Raw genomic sequence first — 20,802 nt, 5'->3', positions numbered from 1 at the left:
CTTTGAATTACCATTGTGTATGAAATGTGCTATATAAATAAACTTGCCTTGCCTTGCCTTGCCTTGCCTTTAAAGACGACTCTGGCAGATTATTGCTGAAGTGAAAAAAGTGAACTTAAAAAAAGTTACAGAATTGTACATTTATTGTTATGAAAAATGCACAAAAATACTATTTTCACTTTTTATAGGAAATCTATATTTTCATGTTTTACTCTAAAACTGTGAGAAAATCAAAGACAAAAATCTAAACAAGTTTTGTTCAAAATTTGAGCCTGATCAAAAAATTAGTGTGACTATTTTTTCAGGACAATTTAACCTGTTCGAATTATGTCCATGTTTTTTATTTGTGGTGTTCACATAGCAAGTGCCAAAACCTTTACCAAGTTTCATACCATTCTAATGAAGAAAAAAAGAACAAATTTTTCGGTCAAAAATGTCAGAAGAGCAGCAGTGGTTTAACAGTGATAGCCAGACCTTTAGCCAGCGTGGGCATGAGGAACGGGATGCTGATCACTCCCACCAGATCCTCGATGGGAATGAGGGAGCGCAGGATGGCTCGGATACGGATGGCCTCTCCTTTCCCGGCGTGGATCAGCTGACGGAAGAGAAAGAACCATCATCAGTACCAGAACTCATACATCACATCAGCGTCCCCTGAGAGGAACATGAAGCTTTACACCGTCTCCTAACCAGAGCTTTTGGCTGGAACAACAACATACAAAGTATAAGAGTGATAATCTCAGGGACTGATAATGTGCTTTATTTAATGTTGAAAGAGTCTAATTTGAGTCTGAATATCATTTACAGCCGTACTGAAAGCAACACTGGATAATCCTCTCAGATCTTGAAAATAAATTAAAGGAAACAAGAACGCTAAATCTGTGTCTCTACTGATCGGCTGTGATTTGGTTGTAAGTGCAGAGAGACTCCGCCCAAACGCTCTTCTGATTGGCTGTGATTTGTGAATGATTTGGTTGCGAGTGCAGACAGACTCCGCCCACACGCTCTTCTGATTGGCTGTGATTTGTGATTGATTTGGTTGCGAGTGCAGACAGACTCCGCCCACATGCTCTTCTGATTGGCTGTGATTTGTGATTGATTTGGTTGGGAGTGCAGACAGACTCCGCCCACACACTCTTCTGATTGGCTGTGATTTGTGATTGATTTGGTTGTAAGTGCAGACAGACTCCGCCCACACTCTCTTCTGATTGGCTGTGATTTGGTTGTAAGTGCAGAGAGACTCCGCCCAAACGCTCTTCTGATTGGCTGTGATTTGTGAATGATTTGGTTGCGAGTGCAGACAGACTCCGCCCACACGCTCTTCTGATTGGCTGTGATTTGTGACTGATTTGGTTGCGAGTGCAGACAGACTCCGCCCACACTCTCTTCTGATTGGCTGTGATTTGTGATTGATTTGGTGGCATCTGGTCTGGTTAGGACACGGTGTTGTGTGTCGGTGAAGATGATTGACAGGGAAACACACACACGAACTCACATGCATCTCTGGAGCGCAGCGGCCCAACAGGTCGATCAGAGCAGCGTAGAAGGTCATGATGGCGTTTCCCATGTGAATGGTGTCGTCTTCCTCTTCCTCCATCACCTCATTACTGCGGGACACAGATCATCAGCGGTGAGATTATAATGTGTCTTAGGCAGATCATTAAGATGATAACACAGATAAGTCTAAACATGATGACAAAATAAAGCCGATTAAACAGAAGCTCGCCTGTGCTTGCTTGATGCGTGAGAACAAACCTCATTGGTTCTTGAGCTTCTGTTTAATACACAATATTTGAGAGCATGTAAACATGCTTTCCCTTTAAAACCCTGTAGATGTGAATGAAGCCACTGCATTTAGAGCTCGACCCACTTTACTGCATGTTTCTGGAGCAGCGGACATGACATTTCAGGAACACCGAAGATAAACCAAGGATGTGTGTAGATCATGACACTGATGTCCTACATCTGCTGCATGGGTGTGTGTAGATCATGACACTGATGTCCTACATCTGCTGCATGGGTGTGTGTAGATCATGACACTGATGTCCTACATCTGCTGCATGGGTGTGTGTAGATCATGACACTGATGTCCTACATCTGCTGCATGGGTGTGTGTAGATCATGACACTGATGTCCTACATCTGCTGCATGGGTGTGTGTAGATCATGACACTGTTGTCCTACATCTGCTGCATGGGTGTGTGTAGATCATGACACTGATGTCCTACATCTGCTGCATGGGTGTGTGTAGATCATGACACTGATGTCCTACATCTGCTGCATGGGTGTGTGTAGATCATGACACTGATGTCCTACATCTGCTGCATGGGTGTGTGTAGATCATGACACTGATGTCCTACATCTGCTGCATGGGTGTGTGTAGATCATGACACTGATGTCCTACATCTGCTGCATGGGTGTGTGTAGATCATGACACTGATGTCCTACATCTGCTGCATGGGTGTGTGTAGATCATGACACTGATGTCCTACATCTGCTGCATGGGTGTGTGTAGATCATGACACTGATGTCCTACATCTGCTGCATGGGTGTGTGTAGATCATGACACTGATGTCCTACATCTGCTGCATGGGTGTGTGTAGATCATGACACTGATGTCCTACATCTGCTGCATGGGTGTGTGTAGATCATGACACTGATGTCCTACATCTGCTGCATGGGTGTGTGTAGATCATGACACTGATGTCCTACATCTGCTGCATGGGTGTGTGTAGATCATGACACTGATGTCCTACATCTGCTGCATGGGTGTGTGTAGATCATGACACTGATGTCCTACATCTGCTGCATGGGTGTGTGTAGATCATGACACTGATGTCCTACATCTGCTGCATGGGTGTGTGTAGATCATGACACTGATGTCCTACATCTGCTGCATGGGTGTGTGTAGATCATGACACTGATGTCCTACATCTGCTGCATGGGTGTGTGTAGATCATGACACTGATGTCCTACATCTGCTGCATGGGTGTGTGTAGATCATGACACTGATGTCCTACATCTGCTGCATGGGTGTGTGTAGATCATGACACTGATGTCCTACATCTGCTGCATGGGTGTGTGTAGATCATGACACTGATGTCCTACATCTGCTGCATGGGTGTGTGTAGATCATGACACTGATGTCCTACATCTGCTGCATGGGTGTGTGTAGATCATGACACTGATGTCCTACATCTGCTGCATGGGTGTGTGTAGATCATGACACTGATGTCCTACATCTGCTGCATGGGTGTGTGTAGATCATGACACTGATGTCCTCCTACATCTGCTGCATGGGTGTGTGTAGATCATGACACTGATGTCCTACATCTGCTGCATGGGTGTGTGTAGATCATGACACTGTTGTCCTACATCTGCTGCATGGGTGTGTGTAGATCATGACACTGATGTCCTACATCTGCTGCATGGGTGTGTGTAGATCATGACACTGATGTCCTACATCTGCTGCATGGGTGTGTGTAGATCATGACACTGATGTCCTACATCTGCTGCATGGGTGTGTGTAGATCATGACACTGATGTCCTACATCTGCTGCATGGGTGTGTGTAGATCATGACACTGATGTCCTACATCTGCTGCATGGGTGTGTGTAGATCATGACACTGATGTCCTACATCTGCTGCATGGGTGTGTGTAGATCATGACACTGATGTCCTACATCTGCTGCATGGGTGTGTGTAGATCATGACACTGTTGTCCTACATCTGCTGCATGGGTGTGTGTAGATCATGACACTGATGTCCTACATCTGCTGCATGGGTGTGTGTAGATCATGACACTGATGTCCTACATCTGCTGCATGGGTGTGTGTAGATCATGACACTGATGTCCTACATCTGCTGCATGGGTGTGTGTAGATCATGACACTGATGTCCTAAATCTGCTGCATGGGTGTGTGTAGATCATGACACTGATCTCCTACATCTGCTGCATGGGTGTGTGTAGATCATGACACTGTTGTCCTACATCTGCTGCATGGGTGTGTGTAGATCATGACACTGATGTCCTACATCTGCTGCATGGGTGTGTGTAGATCATGACACTGATGTCCTACATCTGCTGCATGGGTGTGTGTAGATCATGACACTGATGTCCTACATCTGCTGCATGGGTGTGTGTAGATCATGACACTGATGTCCTACATCTGCTGCATGGGTGTGTGTAGATCATGACACTGATGTCCTACATCTGCTGCATGGGTGTGTGTAGATCATGACACTGATGTCCTACATCTGCTGCATGGGTGTGTGTAGATCATGACACTGATGTCCTACATCTGCTGCATGGGTGTGTGTAGATCATGACACTGATGTCCTACATCTGCTGCATGGGTGTGTGTAGATCATGACACTGATGTCCTACATCTGCTGCATGGGTGTGTGTAGATCATGACACTGATGTCCTACATCTGCTGCATGGGTGTGTGTAGATCATGACACTGTTGTCCTACATCTGCTGCATGGGTGTGTGTAGATCATGACACTGATGTCCTACATCTGCTGCATGGGTGTGTGTAGATCATGACACTGATGTCCTACATCTGCTGCATGGGTGTGTGTAGATCATGACACTGATGTCCTACATCTGCTGCATGGGTGTGTGTAGATCATGACACTGATGTCCTACATCTGCTGCATGGGTGTGTGTAGATCATGACACTGATGTCCTACATCTGCTGCATGGGTGTGTGTAGATCATGACACTGATGTCCTACATCTGCTGCATGGGTGTGTGTAGATCATGACACTGATGTCCTACATCTGCTGCATGGGTGTGTGTAGATCATGACACTGATGTCCTACATCTGCTGCATGGGTGTGTGTAGATCATGACACTGATGTCCTACATCTGCTGCATGGGTGTGTGTAGATCATGACACTGATGTCCTACATCTGCTGCATGGGTGTGTGTAGATCATGACACTGATGTCCTACATCTGCTGCATGGGTGTGTGTAGATCATGACACTGATGTCCTACATCTGCTGCATGGGTGTGTGTAGATCATGACACTGATGTCCTACATCTGCTGCATGGGTGTGTGTAGATCATGACACTGATGTCCTACATCTGCTGCATGGGTGTGTGTAGATCATGACACTGATGTCCTACATCTGCTGCATGGGTGTGTGTAGATCATGACACTGATGTCCTACATCTGCTGCATGGGTGTGTGTAGATCATGACACTGATGTCCTACATCTGCTGCATGGGTGTGTGTAGATCATGACACTGATGTCCTACATCTGCTGCATGGGTGTGTGTAGATCATGACACTGTTGTCCTACATCTGCTGCATGGGTGTGTGTAGATCATGACACTGATGTCCTACATCTGCTGCATGGGTGTGTGTAGATCATGACACTGATGTCCTACATCTGCTGCATGGGTGTGTGTAGATCATGACACTGATGTCCTACATCTGCTGCATGGGTGTGTGTAGATCATGACACTGATGTCCTACATCTGCTGCATGGGTGTGTGTAGATCATGACACTGATGTCCTACATCTGCTGCATGGGTGTGTGTAGATCATGACACTGATGTCCTACATCTGCTGCATGGGTGTGTGTAGATCATGACACTGATGTCCTACATCTGCTGCATGGGTGTGTGTAGATCATGACACTGATGTCCTACATCTGCTGCATGGGTGTGTGTAGATCATGACACTGATGTCCTACATCTGCTGCATGGGTGTGTGTAGATCATGACACTGATGTCCTACATCTGCTGCATGGGTGTGTGTAGATCATGACACTGATGTCCTACATCTGCTGCATGGGTGTGTGTAGATCATGACACTGATGTCCTACATCTGCTGCATGGGTGTGTGTAGATCATGACACTGATGTCCTACATCTGCTGCATGGGTGTGTGTAGATCATGACACTGATGTCCTACATCTGCTGCATGGAAGCGCTTGTGTTCAGGACCAGTGTTGGGGAAATTTACTTTTAAAAGTATTGCAACAATATTTCATTACTCCTTTAAAGCCCTCATCCTTCCCTCGCACTTTGTAACACATCTGTCCCTCGTGGGTCAAAATGACCCGAAGCGCTAAAATTATACTTCATTTTCTTTTCCAGATAGCTTATTTTTAGTCATTTTGATAATATTTTTTCTATTTTTTAATGCAATTTTTTAAGGGGATTTTTTTGTTATTTTTTATTTTATTTACCTTTAAATTACTAGATTTGGTCAATAAATAATAAATAAATAGTAATCTAAGCACATTCCTCACATTATTTCAACTTAAATTCAAAACTCACAATTTCATGCATAAACCTTTTAATTCAGCTCAAAATATTTCACATTTGGAGTCTTTGCCGACTTCTTGTGGAAAAAAATATATATAAGATGATATTTCATAACTCTAGATGGCCTTATATCTCTATATGGATCAAATAAGCTGTTCCTCTGGGTCCTAAAGTCAGTTTGTCTTCAGTGTGCATTCAGATACACATGTAGACATTATAAAATAATTTTTTTTTGTAAAGTTTTAGCACTTTTAGTTAGAATTTTGAGCATTTCTAAGTTTTTCTATGTGTACTGAAGCATTCCATTCATTTCTAATCGGGTCAAATTGACCCGTGCGGGAAGGATTTGTTACTTTTTTTAATTTCAACCCAAAACTCCTCGAATCCATTCTTTTTTTCGTAGTTCAAGTGCCACAAAAGTCCTGATTAACACTCACTTTAAAAGAGTTTCAGGTCAAAATGACCTGAGGGAAGCATGAGTTAAAAAATTTACTAATAACGTTACTTTTTATGTAAAGTAATGATCATCTCCCGTAAGTGTGTGTTCAGTGTGTGTTTGGGGTGTTCAGTGTGTGTTTGGTGTGTTCAGTGTGTGTTTGGGGTGTTCAGTGTGTGTGTGTTCAGTGTGTGTTTGGTGTGTTCAGTGTGTGTTTGGTGTGTTCAGTGTGGGTGTGTTCAGTGTGGGTGTGTTCAGTGTGTGTTTGGTGTGTTCAGTGTGGGTGTGTTCAGTGTGGGTGTGTTCAGTGTGTGTTTGGTGTGTTCAGTGTGGGTGTGTTCAGTGTGTGTTTGGTGTGTTCAGTGTGTGTTTGGTGTGTTCAGTGTGGGTGTGTTCAGTGTGGGTGTGTTCAGTGTGTGTTTGGTGTGTTCAGTGTGGGTGTGTTCAGTGTGGGTGTGTTCAGTGTGTGTTTGGTGTGTTCAGTGTGGGTGTGTTCAGTGTGTGTTTGGTGTGTTCAGTGTGTGTTTGGTGTGTTCAGTGTGGGTGTGTTCAGTGTGGGTGTGTTCAGTGTGTGTTTGGTGTGTTCAGTGTGGGTGTGTTCAGTGTGGGTGTGTTCAGTGTGTGTTTGGTGTGTTCAGTGTGGGTGTGTTCAGTGTGTGTTTGGTGTGTTCAGTGTGGGTGTGTTCAGTGTGTGTTTGGGGTGTTCAGTGTGGGTGTGTTCAGTGTGGGTGTGTTCAGTGTGTGTTTGGTGTGTTCAGTGTGGGTGTGTTCAGTGTGGGTGTGTTCAGTGTGTGTTTGGTGTGTTCAGTGTGTGTTTGGTGTGTTCAGTGTGGGTGTGTTCAGTGTGGGTGTGTTCAGTGTGGGTGTGTTCAGTGTGTGTTTGGTGTGTTCAGTGTGGGTGTGTTCAGTGTGTGTTTGGTGTGTTCAGTGTGTGTTTGGTGTGTTCAGTGTGGGTGTGTTCAGTGTGTGTTTGGTGTGTTCAGTGTGTTTGGTGTGTTCAGTGTGGGTGTGTTCAGTGTGGGTGTGTTCAGTGTGGGTGTGTTCAGTGTGTGTGTTCAGTGTGTGTTTGGTCGTACAGGGTTCTGCTCTCCTCTGTGGTGGGCGAGGGCCCGTCTCGACCGGGATCTTCGGAGATCTTGATGGCCTCCTCCATGGCTGCCAGAAGCCCGTTCCCGCCTTCTCCTCGCAGGGCGGGGCCAAAACACTCCGGCCGGCGAATCAGGAGCCGCACGACCACATTAGCGTTCTCCTCCACGCTCTCCCCTGAGAGGCCAAAAACACACAGCTACTCAACAAACACCATACAGACACTGTAAACCACAAGGTCATGATTAGTGGGAATCGTCATTATTAATGTGGTGTTTTTTGGCAAGTTTTTCTGTTTGTCCGACATGTGTCAGAACTGTGTGACTTTTATTTTGACAGCGTTTCATTCTCCAGAAGTGGATCCGGTCAGAACACACACCGTTACAGAAGACTGCAAATCTGAGGAAGTCCAGGTATCGTTCGCCCTCCACCGGGTTCCAGCCGATGTCAGGATAACCTTTAGATATCAGCATTACACAGCTCTGAAGACCACAGCCGGCCAGATACTGGACCACCTGACACACACACACACACACACACACACACACACATACACACACACACACAATCAGCCAATCAGACGTTCAGAAGCAGTGATGGACGAAGCACACAAGTCAAGCACTTGAGTAAAAGTACAGATGCCCAAATAAAGTATTAATGAAAGTATTCATGAATTACAACCATTTAAGTTCATTTTCACGTGTATGTTTAAGAAAGGCATTGACAGGAGTTCACTTCAGAATTAAAATTTCCCCCTATGTGTTCTATGATATTTACTGTATGTCTTTTTCAGGTCATTTTCTAAAAAAAACAAAAACAACATTTATATACTTTTTAACCACAGATGCTGGTCTTGCACTAGCTGTGATGCGACACACATTATATAATCACGTTGAAAGTGTTCCGGTTCATAAATGTAGTTTAGGGGGAAAAATAGTTTTCTGCTCCAACTAAGGAGTTCGACAAAATACTTCGACATCGTTGTTTTACCTTTTATTTATTTTTTTGTAAATGGCGTTTGATACTTAATACTACTTCATACTTTATTGTCAGACAAGTCTGAAATTTTTCTTGCATAACACTGTCTCTATGTTTACAACAACCAACATACAATAAACACTTAAACCTCCCACATTATACATTCAATACTACACAACTACAACACCTTCACAATACTCTTGATTCCTGATGAAGTGTTTTGTTCAGCGCTAAGATAGCCTGATGCACAAACAGTGTTTCAGCCGCACTTTGTGGAATCAAAGTGAAAATTGTTATAATAAGCTGAATCATAAAGCTTCTCGAGAGGCTGACCTACAATCTTTCAACAGATTTTTATTTGATTAAACAACTTTGTTTTTAGCATAACAGACAAAATCTTATACCAGATAGAGTCATTATCAATCACTCAATATCACAGACCCAAAGAACAACAGAAGAATCTGTTTTCCTACTCTAAATGACCGAAGACGACGAAGAAAGTAAATTCTCTGCTGTTCTTTTACAGAGTATCAATCTATCATCATGTTTTAACCAGTCTGATTTGTTCATTATGAATAATGAAATGAGTATCAGATGTAGACTCAAATATAATCTCCTCGGTTTTACTTGATTAAAGATGAGCATTATTCACACACTCTATTGATTTAGTCACAGCCTGTTGATGAAGCCCAGGACTGTCCATTCAACACAGATATTAAAACAGTGTCATCAGAATACTTACTAATAATATACAGACTTAACGTGTCACAGCCTTGTGTTCCTCCGACAGTCTTGACTCAGTCTCTGCGCGTTCGCTCTGTAAACACTGGATCTGTTCTTACGCCTACGTCACGCTTGACCTTTCAACCTGATCACGTAATGTGTGTCGCATCACAGCTAGTGCAAGATGAGCATTTGTGGTTTAAAAGTATATAAATGTTTATTTAGTTATAAATGTGCGCTGGTTTGTCTAGATCAGACTCTTATTCCTCGGCTGGATCGTGTCGAGACTTTGAAGCTGCACTGAAACTCACTTTTAAACCTTCGACCCGTCGGACTGAAGTCACTATATGGAGGAAAACCTGGAATGTTTTCCTCAAAAAGTGTAATTTCTTAACAAACTGAAGAAAGAAAGACATGAACATCTTGGATGACGTGGGGAGACTGAATTATCAGGACATTTTAAGCCAGAAGTGAACGACTCCGGTAACAGGCTAAACTACAGTAATGCTGTAAAACTGTTCAGAAGAGACGGAGATGTGAACCTTCTCGAGGTCTGGTTCTCTCAGCGCCAGAGCCAGTTCATTATTGTCCATCACTGATGCGGCGGCCACATCTAGAGGAGTGGATCCTCTCATCGACGGAGACGCTGAGGAGAACACACACACACACGGTGACTGCAGGGTCTAACACACACTCGAGCACTTGTCCTGAAGTCTTACCGAGTCCCACGCTGCTGTTCTCCAGAAGGTAGCTGAGATGGTCGAACATGGCCTTCTGGTTCTGACGGCTGATTCGACAGAAGTAGCACAGGAACCGGCAGCAGTTCGCCACCATCTTAGGAAAGGTGATTTCCTGAAGACCGAAGGACATTCGTTCAGTGCGAACCGAAACGACTGATTCCTGAAACTGAATTCTGTAAAACTGCTTTGAGGCAATCTGAAATAAACATGACTTGAGTTGACACTGATGCTGAACTGAGTTAAACGTTCATCTTGATGTTAGTAATGAAGCTTTATGTAAGAGATCATGAACCATGATCAGAGTGTGTAAAAGATGTTTTTCTGTGAGACTGTTGTGATAATAACACACTTTATTTTCTATAGTGCCTTATAGCGCTAAGTTGGATCTCAAAGTGCTTTAGAAGAATAAATTAAAAATACTTTGAAGTACAATATAGTAACATGCTATCAAATTAATTTAAGATTAACATTAGACCATGGAATGACAGCACTAGCCAATCACAATCCGTATACAGAAACAGGTTCTAGCTAAACTGTTAAATAATAAAGTATATTTGTTGTGCAGTAAAGACAAGGTGTGTTTTAGCATCTCTCACCTTGGACTCTCCTCCGCCCAGGACGTTCACCATCACCTCCATCACGGTCTCGTGCATCCCCAGCGCTCGCATCAGGTTCGGGTGCTGGTAAAACACCTTGTTATTCATGATGTCACTGCAGACGAGACAGAGACAGGCCAGAGGTCAGAGGTCAGGCTGGAATCTCACAAAGATAAAACACGTCACTGAGGCTGCTTTATATATAATATTCAAAATATTAATATAATACATCTATATTTGTTTGAATTATTAAATATATCTACATTTGTTTGAATTATTTAATATAATATATCTATATTTGTGTGAATTATTTAACTAAATATATCTATATTTGTGCGAGTAAATCTTGTATTATTATGTACCGGTAATAGTATTTGATAACTGAATGCATGGTTTGCTCTGTACTGCCCCCTGTGGTGGTGCTTGTGCTTCACCTGAGGCCATGGATCATGAGCTTCTCCTCCTCGCGGCCCATCCTGACGCTGAGCAGCGAGCGGATCTGGCCCAGAGACGCCAGCAGGCTGATGGTGTCCTCCACGGAGACGGCGTTGATGGTGTAGGTCTTGGGCAGCGCCCGCACCTGACCCCCGATGCCGTCGAACTGCCGGTGGAGGAGCACGAACATCGCCCGCACCAGCTCCGGGTCCTCGATCACCGACTCCTGCGCCCAGCGGACCATGGTCTCCGAGATCAGCTGCTGAAGCGTGCCTGACGACACACACACACACAGTTTCAGCAGGGGTTTAAACGTCACGTTTAAGACCTGCTAAAAACAGATATCAAATGGCTGGTGTAGAGCAAGAGCTATGGTAACATCCAATCCCTCTCATTCTAATGGTTTAGATATAAAAAAAGCACATTAACTTGATTTGATCAACCAGCTGCGTGAAAAGGCAATAGGTGACAGCAGAAATACAGCGGTTATCCTGTTTTTCTTATACCATTTAGGACTTTTTATGGCCGTAAATTTGCTAAACGGGTTGTATGAGTTTTTAAGACCCTGATGAGGAGCTGCAGAACTCACTGGGTTTCTTTGCTTTCTTTTTCTTTGGTGTTTCAGTCATTTTCTTCTTCAGGTATTTCACCTTCTCCACCAGAGACATCAGACGACCCCTGATGGTGAAATCACTGTCTCCGTCTCCGGATTTATCATCGTCCATCTCAATGCCTGCAGAGCACACACACACACACACAAACACAGCCTTTTTAACTGTTGAAGTCTGCCGCACTCGTCAGCGTTCGACAGTTTTACATTAGGAGTAAATCACACATCAATCATAAAACAATAACACAGACTCAATAGATCATGAATGAAGATGTTTTTCTGGCCCCAGAGGCAAGAACAGTTATAACAGAAGATACATTATTATTATTATTATCTCGTCTTATTTTGGTTTAGGGATGTTCAGAGGAGGTTGATCAGAGAAGATGCTTTACCGCAGTGTGTCATGAGATCCTCGTGGAAGTCCAGCAGCTGCTCACGGATGTCCTCGGGACACGGACAATCCTGCTTCTCATGCTTAAAATTCAGCAGCATGTTGATCTGAAAACACACCCGCGCACACACACACACACACACACACACACACACACACACACACACACACACGCACACGCACACGCACACACACACACACACACACACACACACGCACACGCACACGCACACACACACACACACATCTTTTTGAGTGAATAATGGACAAAAAATAATCACAGGAAATAATGTAGTGAGGATTGATTTGATTAATCCAGTATTCATTTGACCAATATCATTTGGTCAAGATAGAGATGAATAAAATATAAATAAAAAATACATATATAATATATATAAACATTCATTATAATACTGAATGATGTGATTGTCCTGAATCTGCAGCATTTGTTAGATGAACAGGAAAATACCAGTGGAGGAAGTTACTTTAATCAAAGATTATAAAGATACACATTTTTCTTCTTTTGCAACAACATGATCAATAAAACCAGGTGAATCACACAAAGAACATGAGAGTCACATTACAAAATATGATTTCTTATGACTTTTCTTTTTGTATTAAATAAAATGAAGCATGCAAGCAAAATAAAATAAGATGAAATGATTAATGCATGACAGTTAAGCACATTTCCATCCCAAATTCCCTTCACTATAATATAAAACAGCACAGTCCAGAAATACTGCAATAAACGAATAAAACAATTCTGTCCACGCAGCTGATGCGCTGTTTTATTATTTGATTCATAAAATCAGCATGACTTAAATAGTTAAATCTAAACCAAGAAGAAGCACCCTGATGTACACTTACAGTCTATATAAAGAGTCATTGTTTATTTTCCACGTAATAAGAGCTGGGGATGGTGTGGTAAACGAGTAGAGGAATGAAGCGCTCCTGACCTGTTCCTGCGGAGGCGAGCGGAACTCTTTGGTTTTGCGCGCCGTCAGCGCGGCGGACATGTTCAGCGCCTGCATCACCTCATTATAGCGGAAGCGCTGGTTCTCCTGAAGATTGGCCACGAAGTCGTCGGAGAAGGCGACCACAGCCTCGATGCGGTGCCGCACCTGACAGTCACACAGGTACTGGAGCAGGTGACACATCTGAGCACACACAAACCAGCTTTACTTCACACTCATGAACAGGAGATAACAGATGCAAACTTCATTATATACCAGACACATATACAGCTGTAAAGCAGCTCTTAAAGGGATAGTTGACCCAAAAATGAAAATTAGCTCATGAAGCGATGCGTTTGTGTAAGAAAAATATCCATATTTAACACGTTATAAAGTAAAATACTAGCTTTCGGCCAAACAAACATACGTAGTCTACTTATGCCTAAAGCGCAACTCATGACGTCAGAAGTGGCGTAAATATCAGCAGTGCGTCACATTACTCGCATAAGTTGCGCTTTAGACTTAATGTTAGTAGTTAGGACACGGTGTAATTCCTAGTCAAATTAGAATAATATCTTAGTTTTGTGTGCAAAGTTGCTGCCGGTGTGAACGGGGCTTAACAAGGCAAGACCGCATCATGTCACCTGGAGTTTGACGGGCTCAGGAAGCTTCATCTGTAAAAGTCCTTCTTTGGGCATCTTTCCTCTCAGACCATGTTCCTCGGCTCCGCCCACTTCAGGCCGGCTCCGCCCACCTCCATCCTCAGCCCCGCCCCCTTGGTCCTGCGAGAACACGCTGGGCTCGATCAGCTGCAGGATGGTCTTCAGGTCTCCGTTGTGGAAGATGCCCATGATGAGGAGTGTGTAGAAGAGCTTAATGAGCGGAACGAACAGGAACTCAGTGCTGCCGCCCACGGGATCGCGCACGTGAAGACTGCCCTCGCGCACTGCCTCCGTTAGCATCTCCATGGTGCGGCTCTTCAGCGTCTCCAGCGGGAACTCGGGGCTGAACTGGAAGCACAGTGAGCTGGAGCCCAGCGGCGCCACGAAGCTCGGCGAGGAGAAGCGCATGCGCGGCTGCAGAGACGTGCTCAGGCCGATGCCCGGCAGACCGTGCTTCTTCTTCTCGTCGGGGAACAGCGTGATGCTCTTGGTCTCCGCCGTCATGGGCACGATGTACTCGGAGTTCATCATGAGGCGCGCGGTGGCGTAGCCGCTCAGGTGGATGTCGATGAGCAGGTCGTAGTATCCGGTGCGCAGGAGGCCTGGCATGTACTTGTTCTGGATGGCGTAGAGGAGCTGTGCCTCGTCAGCGTGACTGCAGAGAGCGTGAGCCACGCGGTTGTTCCCCAGCGCGCAGATGGCGGAGTATAAGCGCAGTGTGTGATAGTGGAACTGCAGCAGGTCGAGCTGCTCCGTCAGCTCCAGGATATCCAGAGACCTGACGGACACACAGCGCTGAGCAAATACAAATCTATCTATCGAAACCATTGGCTAGACATGACCGTAATCAGAAACAACAACATCATTCATGGCTAGATTTAATTATGACTGAACCAACTTTGAAATAAATCAATTCAGATCAGAGCCAGACACACAACTTCCACTAAACACTCACTCATTGTGTAACAATCGCTTCAAATTGTTCATTTCTAGTGTTTTAGGGCTTAGACATAAATACATTTTTGGTGAATCTGTAGAATGTCTTTAGTGTCCATGTTAGAGACATATTTTTCTAATTATATGCATAAAAATCAACCCTGTTACTGACTAAAGAGTTTTATCACAAATTAAACTGATCACTATTAAACAAATCAAATGAATCACTAGTTTTTTCAAACATATATAAACTACCGCTCAAAAGTTTGGAATAATTCATATTTTTTTATGTTTCTGAAAGAGTCTCTTCTGCTCACCAAGGCTGCACTTACAGGCCAAAAATACAGTAAAAACAGTGAAATATTATTACAATTTAAAATAACCGTGTGTGTGAGTGTATATATATATGTGTGTGTGTGTGTGTGTGTGTGTATGCATGTGTGATTGTGTGCATATGTGATGTGTGTGCATATGTGTGCATGTGTGTGTATACTGTATGGGTGTGTACATGTGTTTGTTTGAGTGTTTGTGTGTGTGTATGTGTGTGTGTGTGACAGAGAGAGAGAGAGACAGAAAGAGAGAAAGAGAAAGAGAGAGTGAGTGTGTGCGCGTGCGTGCGTGTGTCTGTGTCTGTGTCTGTGTGCGCGTGCGTGCGTGTGTCTGTGTCTGTGTCTGTGTGCGCGTGTGCACGCGTGTGTGTCTGTGTGTGAGAGTGTGTGTGTGTGCGTGATGTACCTGTTCTCCTCAGGTATATGGAGGGTCATGAACTGCAGCGGTTCTGAACTCTGCACCATCCAGCCCAGTCTCTCGTTGACCCTGGTGACCTCTGACCTCAGGAACTGATTGGGCACACGGCTCCACAACACAGGCGTGAGGAACTGCACATGTAACCGCGGCGGACACTGAGGAACCACATTCTTCCGTTCGCTTTTAAACAGCCCAGCAGAGAGCGGCATGACGCTCTACACACACACAGAATGTAAAGTTGGCAAACTTTATCATCTTACAGAAGTTCCTGTATGAGCTAAACTTACACTTGCCCTGTTTGTGCAACCGGGGCGAAAATAAAAATAGCCTCAACATCATTTGTGTGTGTGTGTGTGTGTATGTGAGTGTGTGTGTATGTGTGTGTGTGTGTGTGTATGTGTACATGTTTTTCTATCCCGGTGGGGACTCAAGGGGACTCGTGTCACTGTGGACCTAAATTGAGGTACGCAAGCATATAAACCATGCAGAATGAGTATTTTTGAAAATGTAAAAATACGGAAAGTTGTGTGTGTGTGTTTGCGTGCGTGTGTGTGTGTGTGTGTGTGTGTGTGTGTGTGTGTGTGTGTGTGTGTGTGTGTGTGTGTGTGTGTGTGTGTGTGTGTGAATGAAATCTCACCTTGATGCGTCCCAGCTCAAACTGGAAGACGTTTGGACTGGTTGCCTGTGCAAACACTGCAGGGAAGAGTTTAGTGCTGGGCTCCACCTGCACACAGACACACACAGTCCAGCTGTTAGTCAGGGTCAGTGTTAGGGTCAGTCAGGGTCAGAGTCAGTGTTAGGGTCAGGGTCAGGTTTAGGGTCAGTGTTAGGGTCAGGTTTAGGGTCAGGGTCAGGTTTAGGTTCAGGTTTAGGGTCAGTGTTAGGTTTAGGGTCAGTGTTAGGGTCAGGTTTAGGGTCAGGGTCAGGTTTAGGGTCAGTGTTAGGGTCAGGGTCAGGTTTAGGGTCAGTGTCAGGGTCAGGTTTAGGGTCAGGGTCAGGTTTAGGGTCAGTGTTAGGGTCAGGTTTAGGGTCAGTGTTAGGGTCAGGTTTAGGGTCAGTGTTAGGGTCAGGGTCAGGTTTAGGGTCAGTGTTAGGGTCAGGGTCAGGTTTAGGGTCAGTGTCAGGGTCAGGTTTAGGGTCAGGGTCAGGTTTAGGGTCAGTGTTAGGGTCAGGTTTAGGGTCAGTGTTAGGGTCAGGTTTAGGGTCAGTGTTAGGGTCAGGGTCAGGTTTAGGGTCAGGGTCAGAGTCAGGTTTAGGGTCAGGGTCAGGTTTAGGGTCAGGGTCAGGTTTATGGGTCAGTGTCAGGGTCATCACAGGATCTTCAGATCTCTCACCTGATAGTAAGTGCTGAGCTCTTTGCCGTTGGAGGTGAAGGTGAGGAGGCCGTTAGCAGTGTCCACCAGACAGCCGATCTCCAGCCCGCTGTTACTGCGGCCCTGACTGGGACTGGAGCACTCGCCCCCCCACACCATGTAGCAGTTACTGCGCTTAATGCTGAACACACACACACACACCAGATACTGTTACTGTACAGACAACCGTACATGCCACACATCACACTCACAATTACTCCCAGTAATGATTTGTTTGTTGTCTGTGTTTGAAACTGTGTCATTGCAGACAGAATCATACCGACCTCTCGTGAACTTTGCCCTTCTCATCTCCCAGGGTAACGGTGACCGTTCGGACCTTGTTGAGCTCGAAGGCCGGATCATACTGATGGAAGTCTGAGGTCACCCATCCGACCCAAACACTGGACGGTTCCTGCCCCGGGAAGATCCTCACCGAGTAGAAATACTGACGCAAACACAGAAAGAAGCGCCACATATAACAGTCATCGTGAAGCTGAGGCGGGAGTAGGGTTGGGAATCGGATATCTGTTATAAAATAAAACTTTCTCTTATTGAATCCTTTCTGAGCATTTCAATATAACTTTAAACCATCCAAGTGCGAGAGGACTCCTGCGCTGTTTTCTGTGTATCAGTACATTGGATCCGTGCAGCTCTTAAAGTGACAGCACTTATATTCCTGCTAATATAACACTAATCATACTACAGAAGACAGAGAAAATTCACTCGTTCTTCAATGAGTAACTTTTGAACTATATTTGTAATGTATGTTTTATTTATAAAGTGCAATGTTATTTTACATTTGATTCTAGTTTCTGTACCTGACAATCTTAAAATACTGTTTATTTCAAACATGTCTTTGTTCAGTTGTTTCTATATGTTGCAATTGCTATTTTAATTTATTTGTTTTATTTTTTAATCACAGTTTGCTTGTCTTTAATAACGCTTAAAGTTTATATTAGTTCGGCTAGTTGTTTTTCTGTGGTGTTTTTAAACCACAAGGTAAGTGTTCTTCAGCCTGTTGATTTTTGTTCCTGATATTCAGGTACAGTTAAATGTTTTGCAATAAGACTGCAATAAGTTGTTTTTTTTTCACCTTATTGGAATCGAAATTAAGAATCGATAAGAATCAGAATCGATAAGCAGAATCGAAATTGGAATCGTTAAAATCCAAACGATACCCAACCCTAGTCATGTGACAGTCTGACGCTGGTCATGTGAGAAGACTTTACTGTGTCTCTCACTCACCGTTGATGTTTGTATGAGATTCTCACAGTCGTCTCTCTCATCAGCCAAAACCTCCTCTGAGAGACGAGTGCTAGAGTTACTGCTGTTCATCTCGGGCTTTGTTCTTTTCAACATGAACCTGAAACAAACACGCTTGCAGTTACAGACACCAACATTTAAACACTAGAAGTGCAACGGATCGGCTCCTCACGGTTCGACACGCAGGCGATTGTGTCAAAAAAAGAAACCGGATGTGTGTCAGTTTCTTCAGTCTTAAAGTGACAGTAGACTAATATTCCTGCTGTTGTCTGCGTCATTAATGTTAATAAAACAACAAAATACAGCTTTAACAAAGATGAAACTATATTTAATTTCTACAATGAACAAATAGTGTTATTTAGGCCTAATTATTAATTTCTGTACCTGTATAGACTGTAACTTTTGTTATTTAGTATTCATCTCTGCTTGTAATTTGTGTATTAGTTCTAATTTTATTACTGACTGTTCACTTGTTTTTAATAATGTTTGAACTTTATCAGTTATGCTAGTAGATTTTGATGTGGTATTGAATACCTTCAAATGAGCTTTAAGTAATAAAAAGCAAAGCTACATTTACCCCCATATATATATATATATATTTATTAATTTTTTGCTGATCCGAAAAATAATCCGATCCGTGGCTCAAAAAACGTAAATGATCCGTACCGTGAATTTTGTGATCCGCTGCACCACTACCAAACACATTATCATTCACACCAAAAACAGTTCCCCTGTGTGTGTGTGTGTGTGTGTGTGTGTGTGTATGTGTGTGTGTGTGTGTGTGTGTGTGTGTGTATGTGTGTGTATGTGTGTGTGTGTGTGTGTGTGTGTGTGTGTGTGTGTGTGTGTGTGTGTGTGTGTGTGTGTGTGTGTGTAATCCACCTCTGTTTGATTTTGGAGGGTTTCTCCTGATTGTGATCTTTGTGGTTGTTGAATTCGTCTCGATCTCTGTCGGGCCCGTTCGAGCTCATGTGACTGTGTGGCGTTTTCATCAGAACCTCAAAGTCCGACACCGTCTCGAAATCCTCCAGATCTCTCTTGGGAGAGAAGAAGCTGCCGTTAGCCGCTAGTGTCCCGCCGGGTGAGCGTGTGAACGCCTCCGAGCACTCGATGGGCATGCTGAGCCGGTAGAACATGATGTCTGTGTTACTGTTCTGTGAGCCGAACGACCTCTGGGTGACCTTTAGGCACGGCGGGCTCTCCACCGTCCCGTCGATCCTCGTGACCTGGAAAACACACACACAGAATCCCGTAAACGCCCAGAATCAAGTCTCCTTTATTTATACAGCGCTTTTTACAGCACAGAGTGTTTCAAAGCAGCTCTACAGAGATAACAGGAAAATAATGCAACAGAGTTTGTTTAGAAGAAAACAGCGTCACAGTCCAGCTTGCGTAAGCTCAGTGATGGTTCATTTTTGTTCTAAAAAAGTTATTACATTAGTTCATTTTTATTACAGCCGCTCTGGAGAAAACCGTGATGTCATCGTCCAGCTCAGTTCAGATATAATGGTGTCAATGCAGGAGATCAATATTATTGCTGAATATTAAATTAAATATTCAACTAAGCAAGCCAAAACTCCATCAGTGAGATCCCAGACTCAGTCTCAGTTCTCCTGGCCAACGAACCAACAGTGTGTGATTATGATTCAGGCATTACAGGTCAGAGGTCAGATTGGATTGGAACATTCAGATTATTGTTTTTATGCAGCGTGTGACCTCTGACCTCTATGTGCTCGTGGTTGAGCGGCGCGGGGATGAACTGAGGCAGGCGTTTGCTAATCCACATGGTCAGGTCTCGGTTCATGTTGACGGCGAAGGGTTCGTAGCCCTCCTGCAGGCCACAGATGGTGAAGTACTTCAGCGTGCTCACGTCCTTCCCGAAGTTCATCCGGCCCACCTGACACACTCCCAGACTGCAGACCGGGATGAACCCTGAGGAAAACACACGTCAATCATCACTGCTAGTGCTCATAGTGATGAACCCACAGGGTTTAACTCACACACACACACACACACACACACACACACACACACACAGCTGCGGCATGTCGAGCAGGTTAACTGAATCCACAAAAATTTATATTAAAAATTAATAATAACTATATATTTATGATTGAAATTAATAAAAAATATCTGAATATCACACACACACACACTCACACACTTTTTCTCTCACACACACGCACTCTCTCACACACACACACACACACACACAAACACTTTTTCTCTCACACGCACTCTCTCTCACACACACACACTCACACACAAACACTTTTTCTCTCACACACACTTTCTCTCTCACACACACGCACTCAGACACACACGCACACACTCACACACAAACACTTTTTCTCTCACACACACGCAATGTCACACACACGCGCACTCACACACACACACACACACACACACACACACACTCACACACTCACACACACACACACACACACACACACACACACACACACACACACACACACACACACACACACACACACACACTCTTCAAACTCAAAGGATTTGAGTTTATAATCGAATTTAATAACAAATATCTGCCAATGTAGTAAAAAAAATTCAAACTTTAACTAAAAAGGAACATACGATTATTTTCT

The 20,802-nt window shown here is 44.0% G+C and overlaps 1 protein-coding gene across 1 annotated transcript in view; it reads right to left on the bottom strand.

Annotated features, from left to right (window-relative positions):
- The window catches only part of ryr2a (ryanodine receptor 2a (cardiac)), a 158,606-nt gene that overhangs the window by 88,688 nt on the left and 49,116 nt on the right, over nt 1-20,802 (bottom strand). The window contains exons 26-44 of the mRNA XM_077245689.1: nt 19,914-20,122; nt 19,073-19,416; nt 18,173-18,290; nt 17,212-17,372; nt 16,910-17,069; nt 16,213-16,299; nt 15,564-15,790; nt 13,875-14,670; nt 13,234-13,434; nt 12,279-12,384; nt 11,866-12,009; nt 11,276-11,549; nt 10,842-10,956; nt 10,225-10,357; nt 10,048-10,151; nt 8,184-8,319; nt 7,795-7,981; nt 1,496-1,607; nt 475-595 (exon numbers count right to left, since the gene is read on the bottom strand). Of these exons, the coding sequence (XP_077101804.1) occupies nt 475-595; nt 1,496-1,607; nt 7,795-7,981; nt 8,184-8,319; nt 10,048-10,151; nt 10,225-10,357; nt 10,842-10,956; nt 11,276-11,549; nt 11,866-12,009; nt 12,279-12,384; nt 13,234-13,434; nt 13,875-14,670; nt 15,564-15,790; nt 16,213-16,299; nt 16,910-17,069; nt 17,212-17,372; nt 18,173-18,290; nt 19,073-19,416; nt 19,914-20,122 (3,735 nt within the window). The remainder of the gene's footprint in view (nt 1-474; nt 596-1,495; nt 1,608-7,794; nt 7,982-8,183; nt 8,320-10,047; nt 10,152-10,224; nt 10,358-10,841; nt 10,957-11,275; nt 11,550-11,865; nt 12,010-12,278; nt 12,385-13,233; nt 13,435-13,874; nt 14,671-15,563; nt 15,791-16,212; nt 16,300-16,909; nt 17,070-17,211; nt 17,373-18,172; nt 18,291-19,072; nt 19,417-19,913; nt 20,123-20,802) is intronic.

Source organism: Siphateles boraxobius, unplaced genomic scaffold (assembly GCF_051911475.1).
Source record: "Siphateles boraxobius isolate OS27281-9 unplaced genomic scaffold, OSU_SipBor_1 28, whole genome shotgun sequence".
NCBI classification, from domain to species: Eukaryota; Metazoa; Chordata; class Actinopteri; order Cypriniformes; family Leuciscidae; genus Siphateles; species Siphateles boraxobius.
This window is presented reverse-complemented; position numbering and strand designations above follow the sequence as displayed.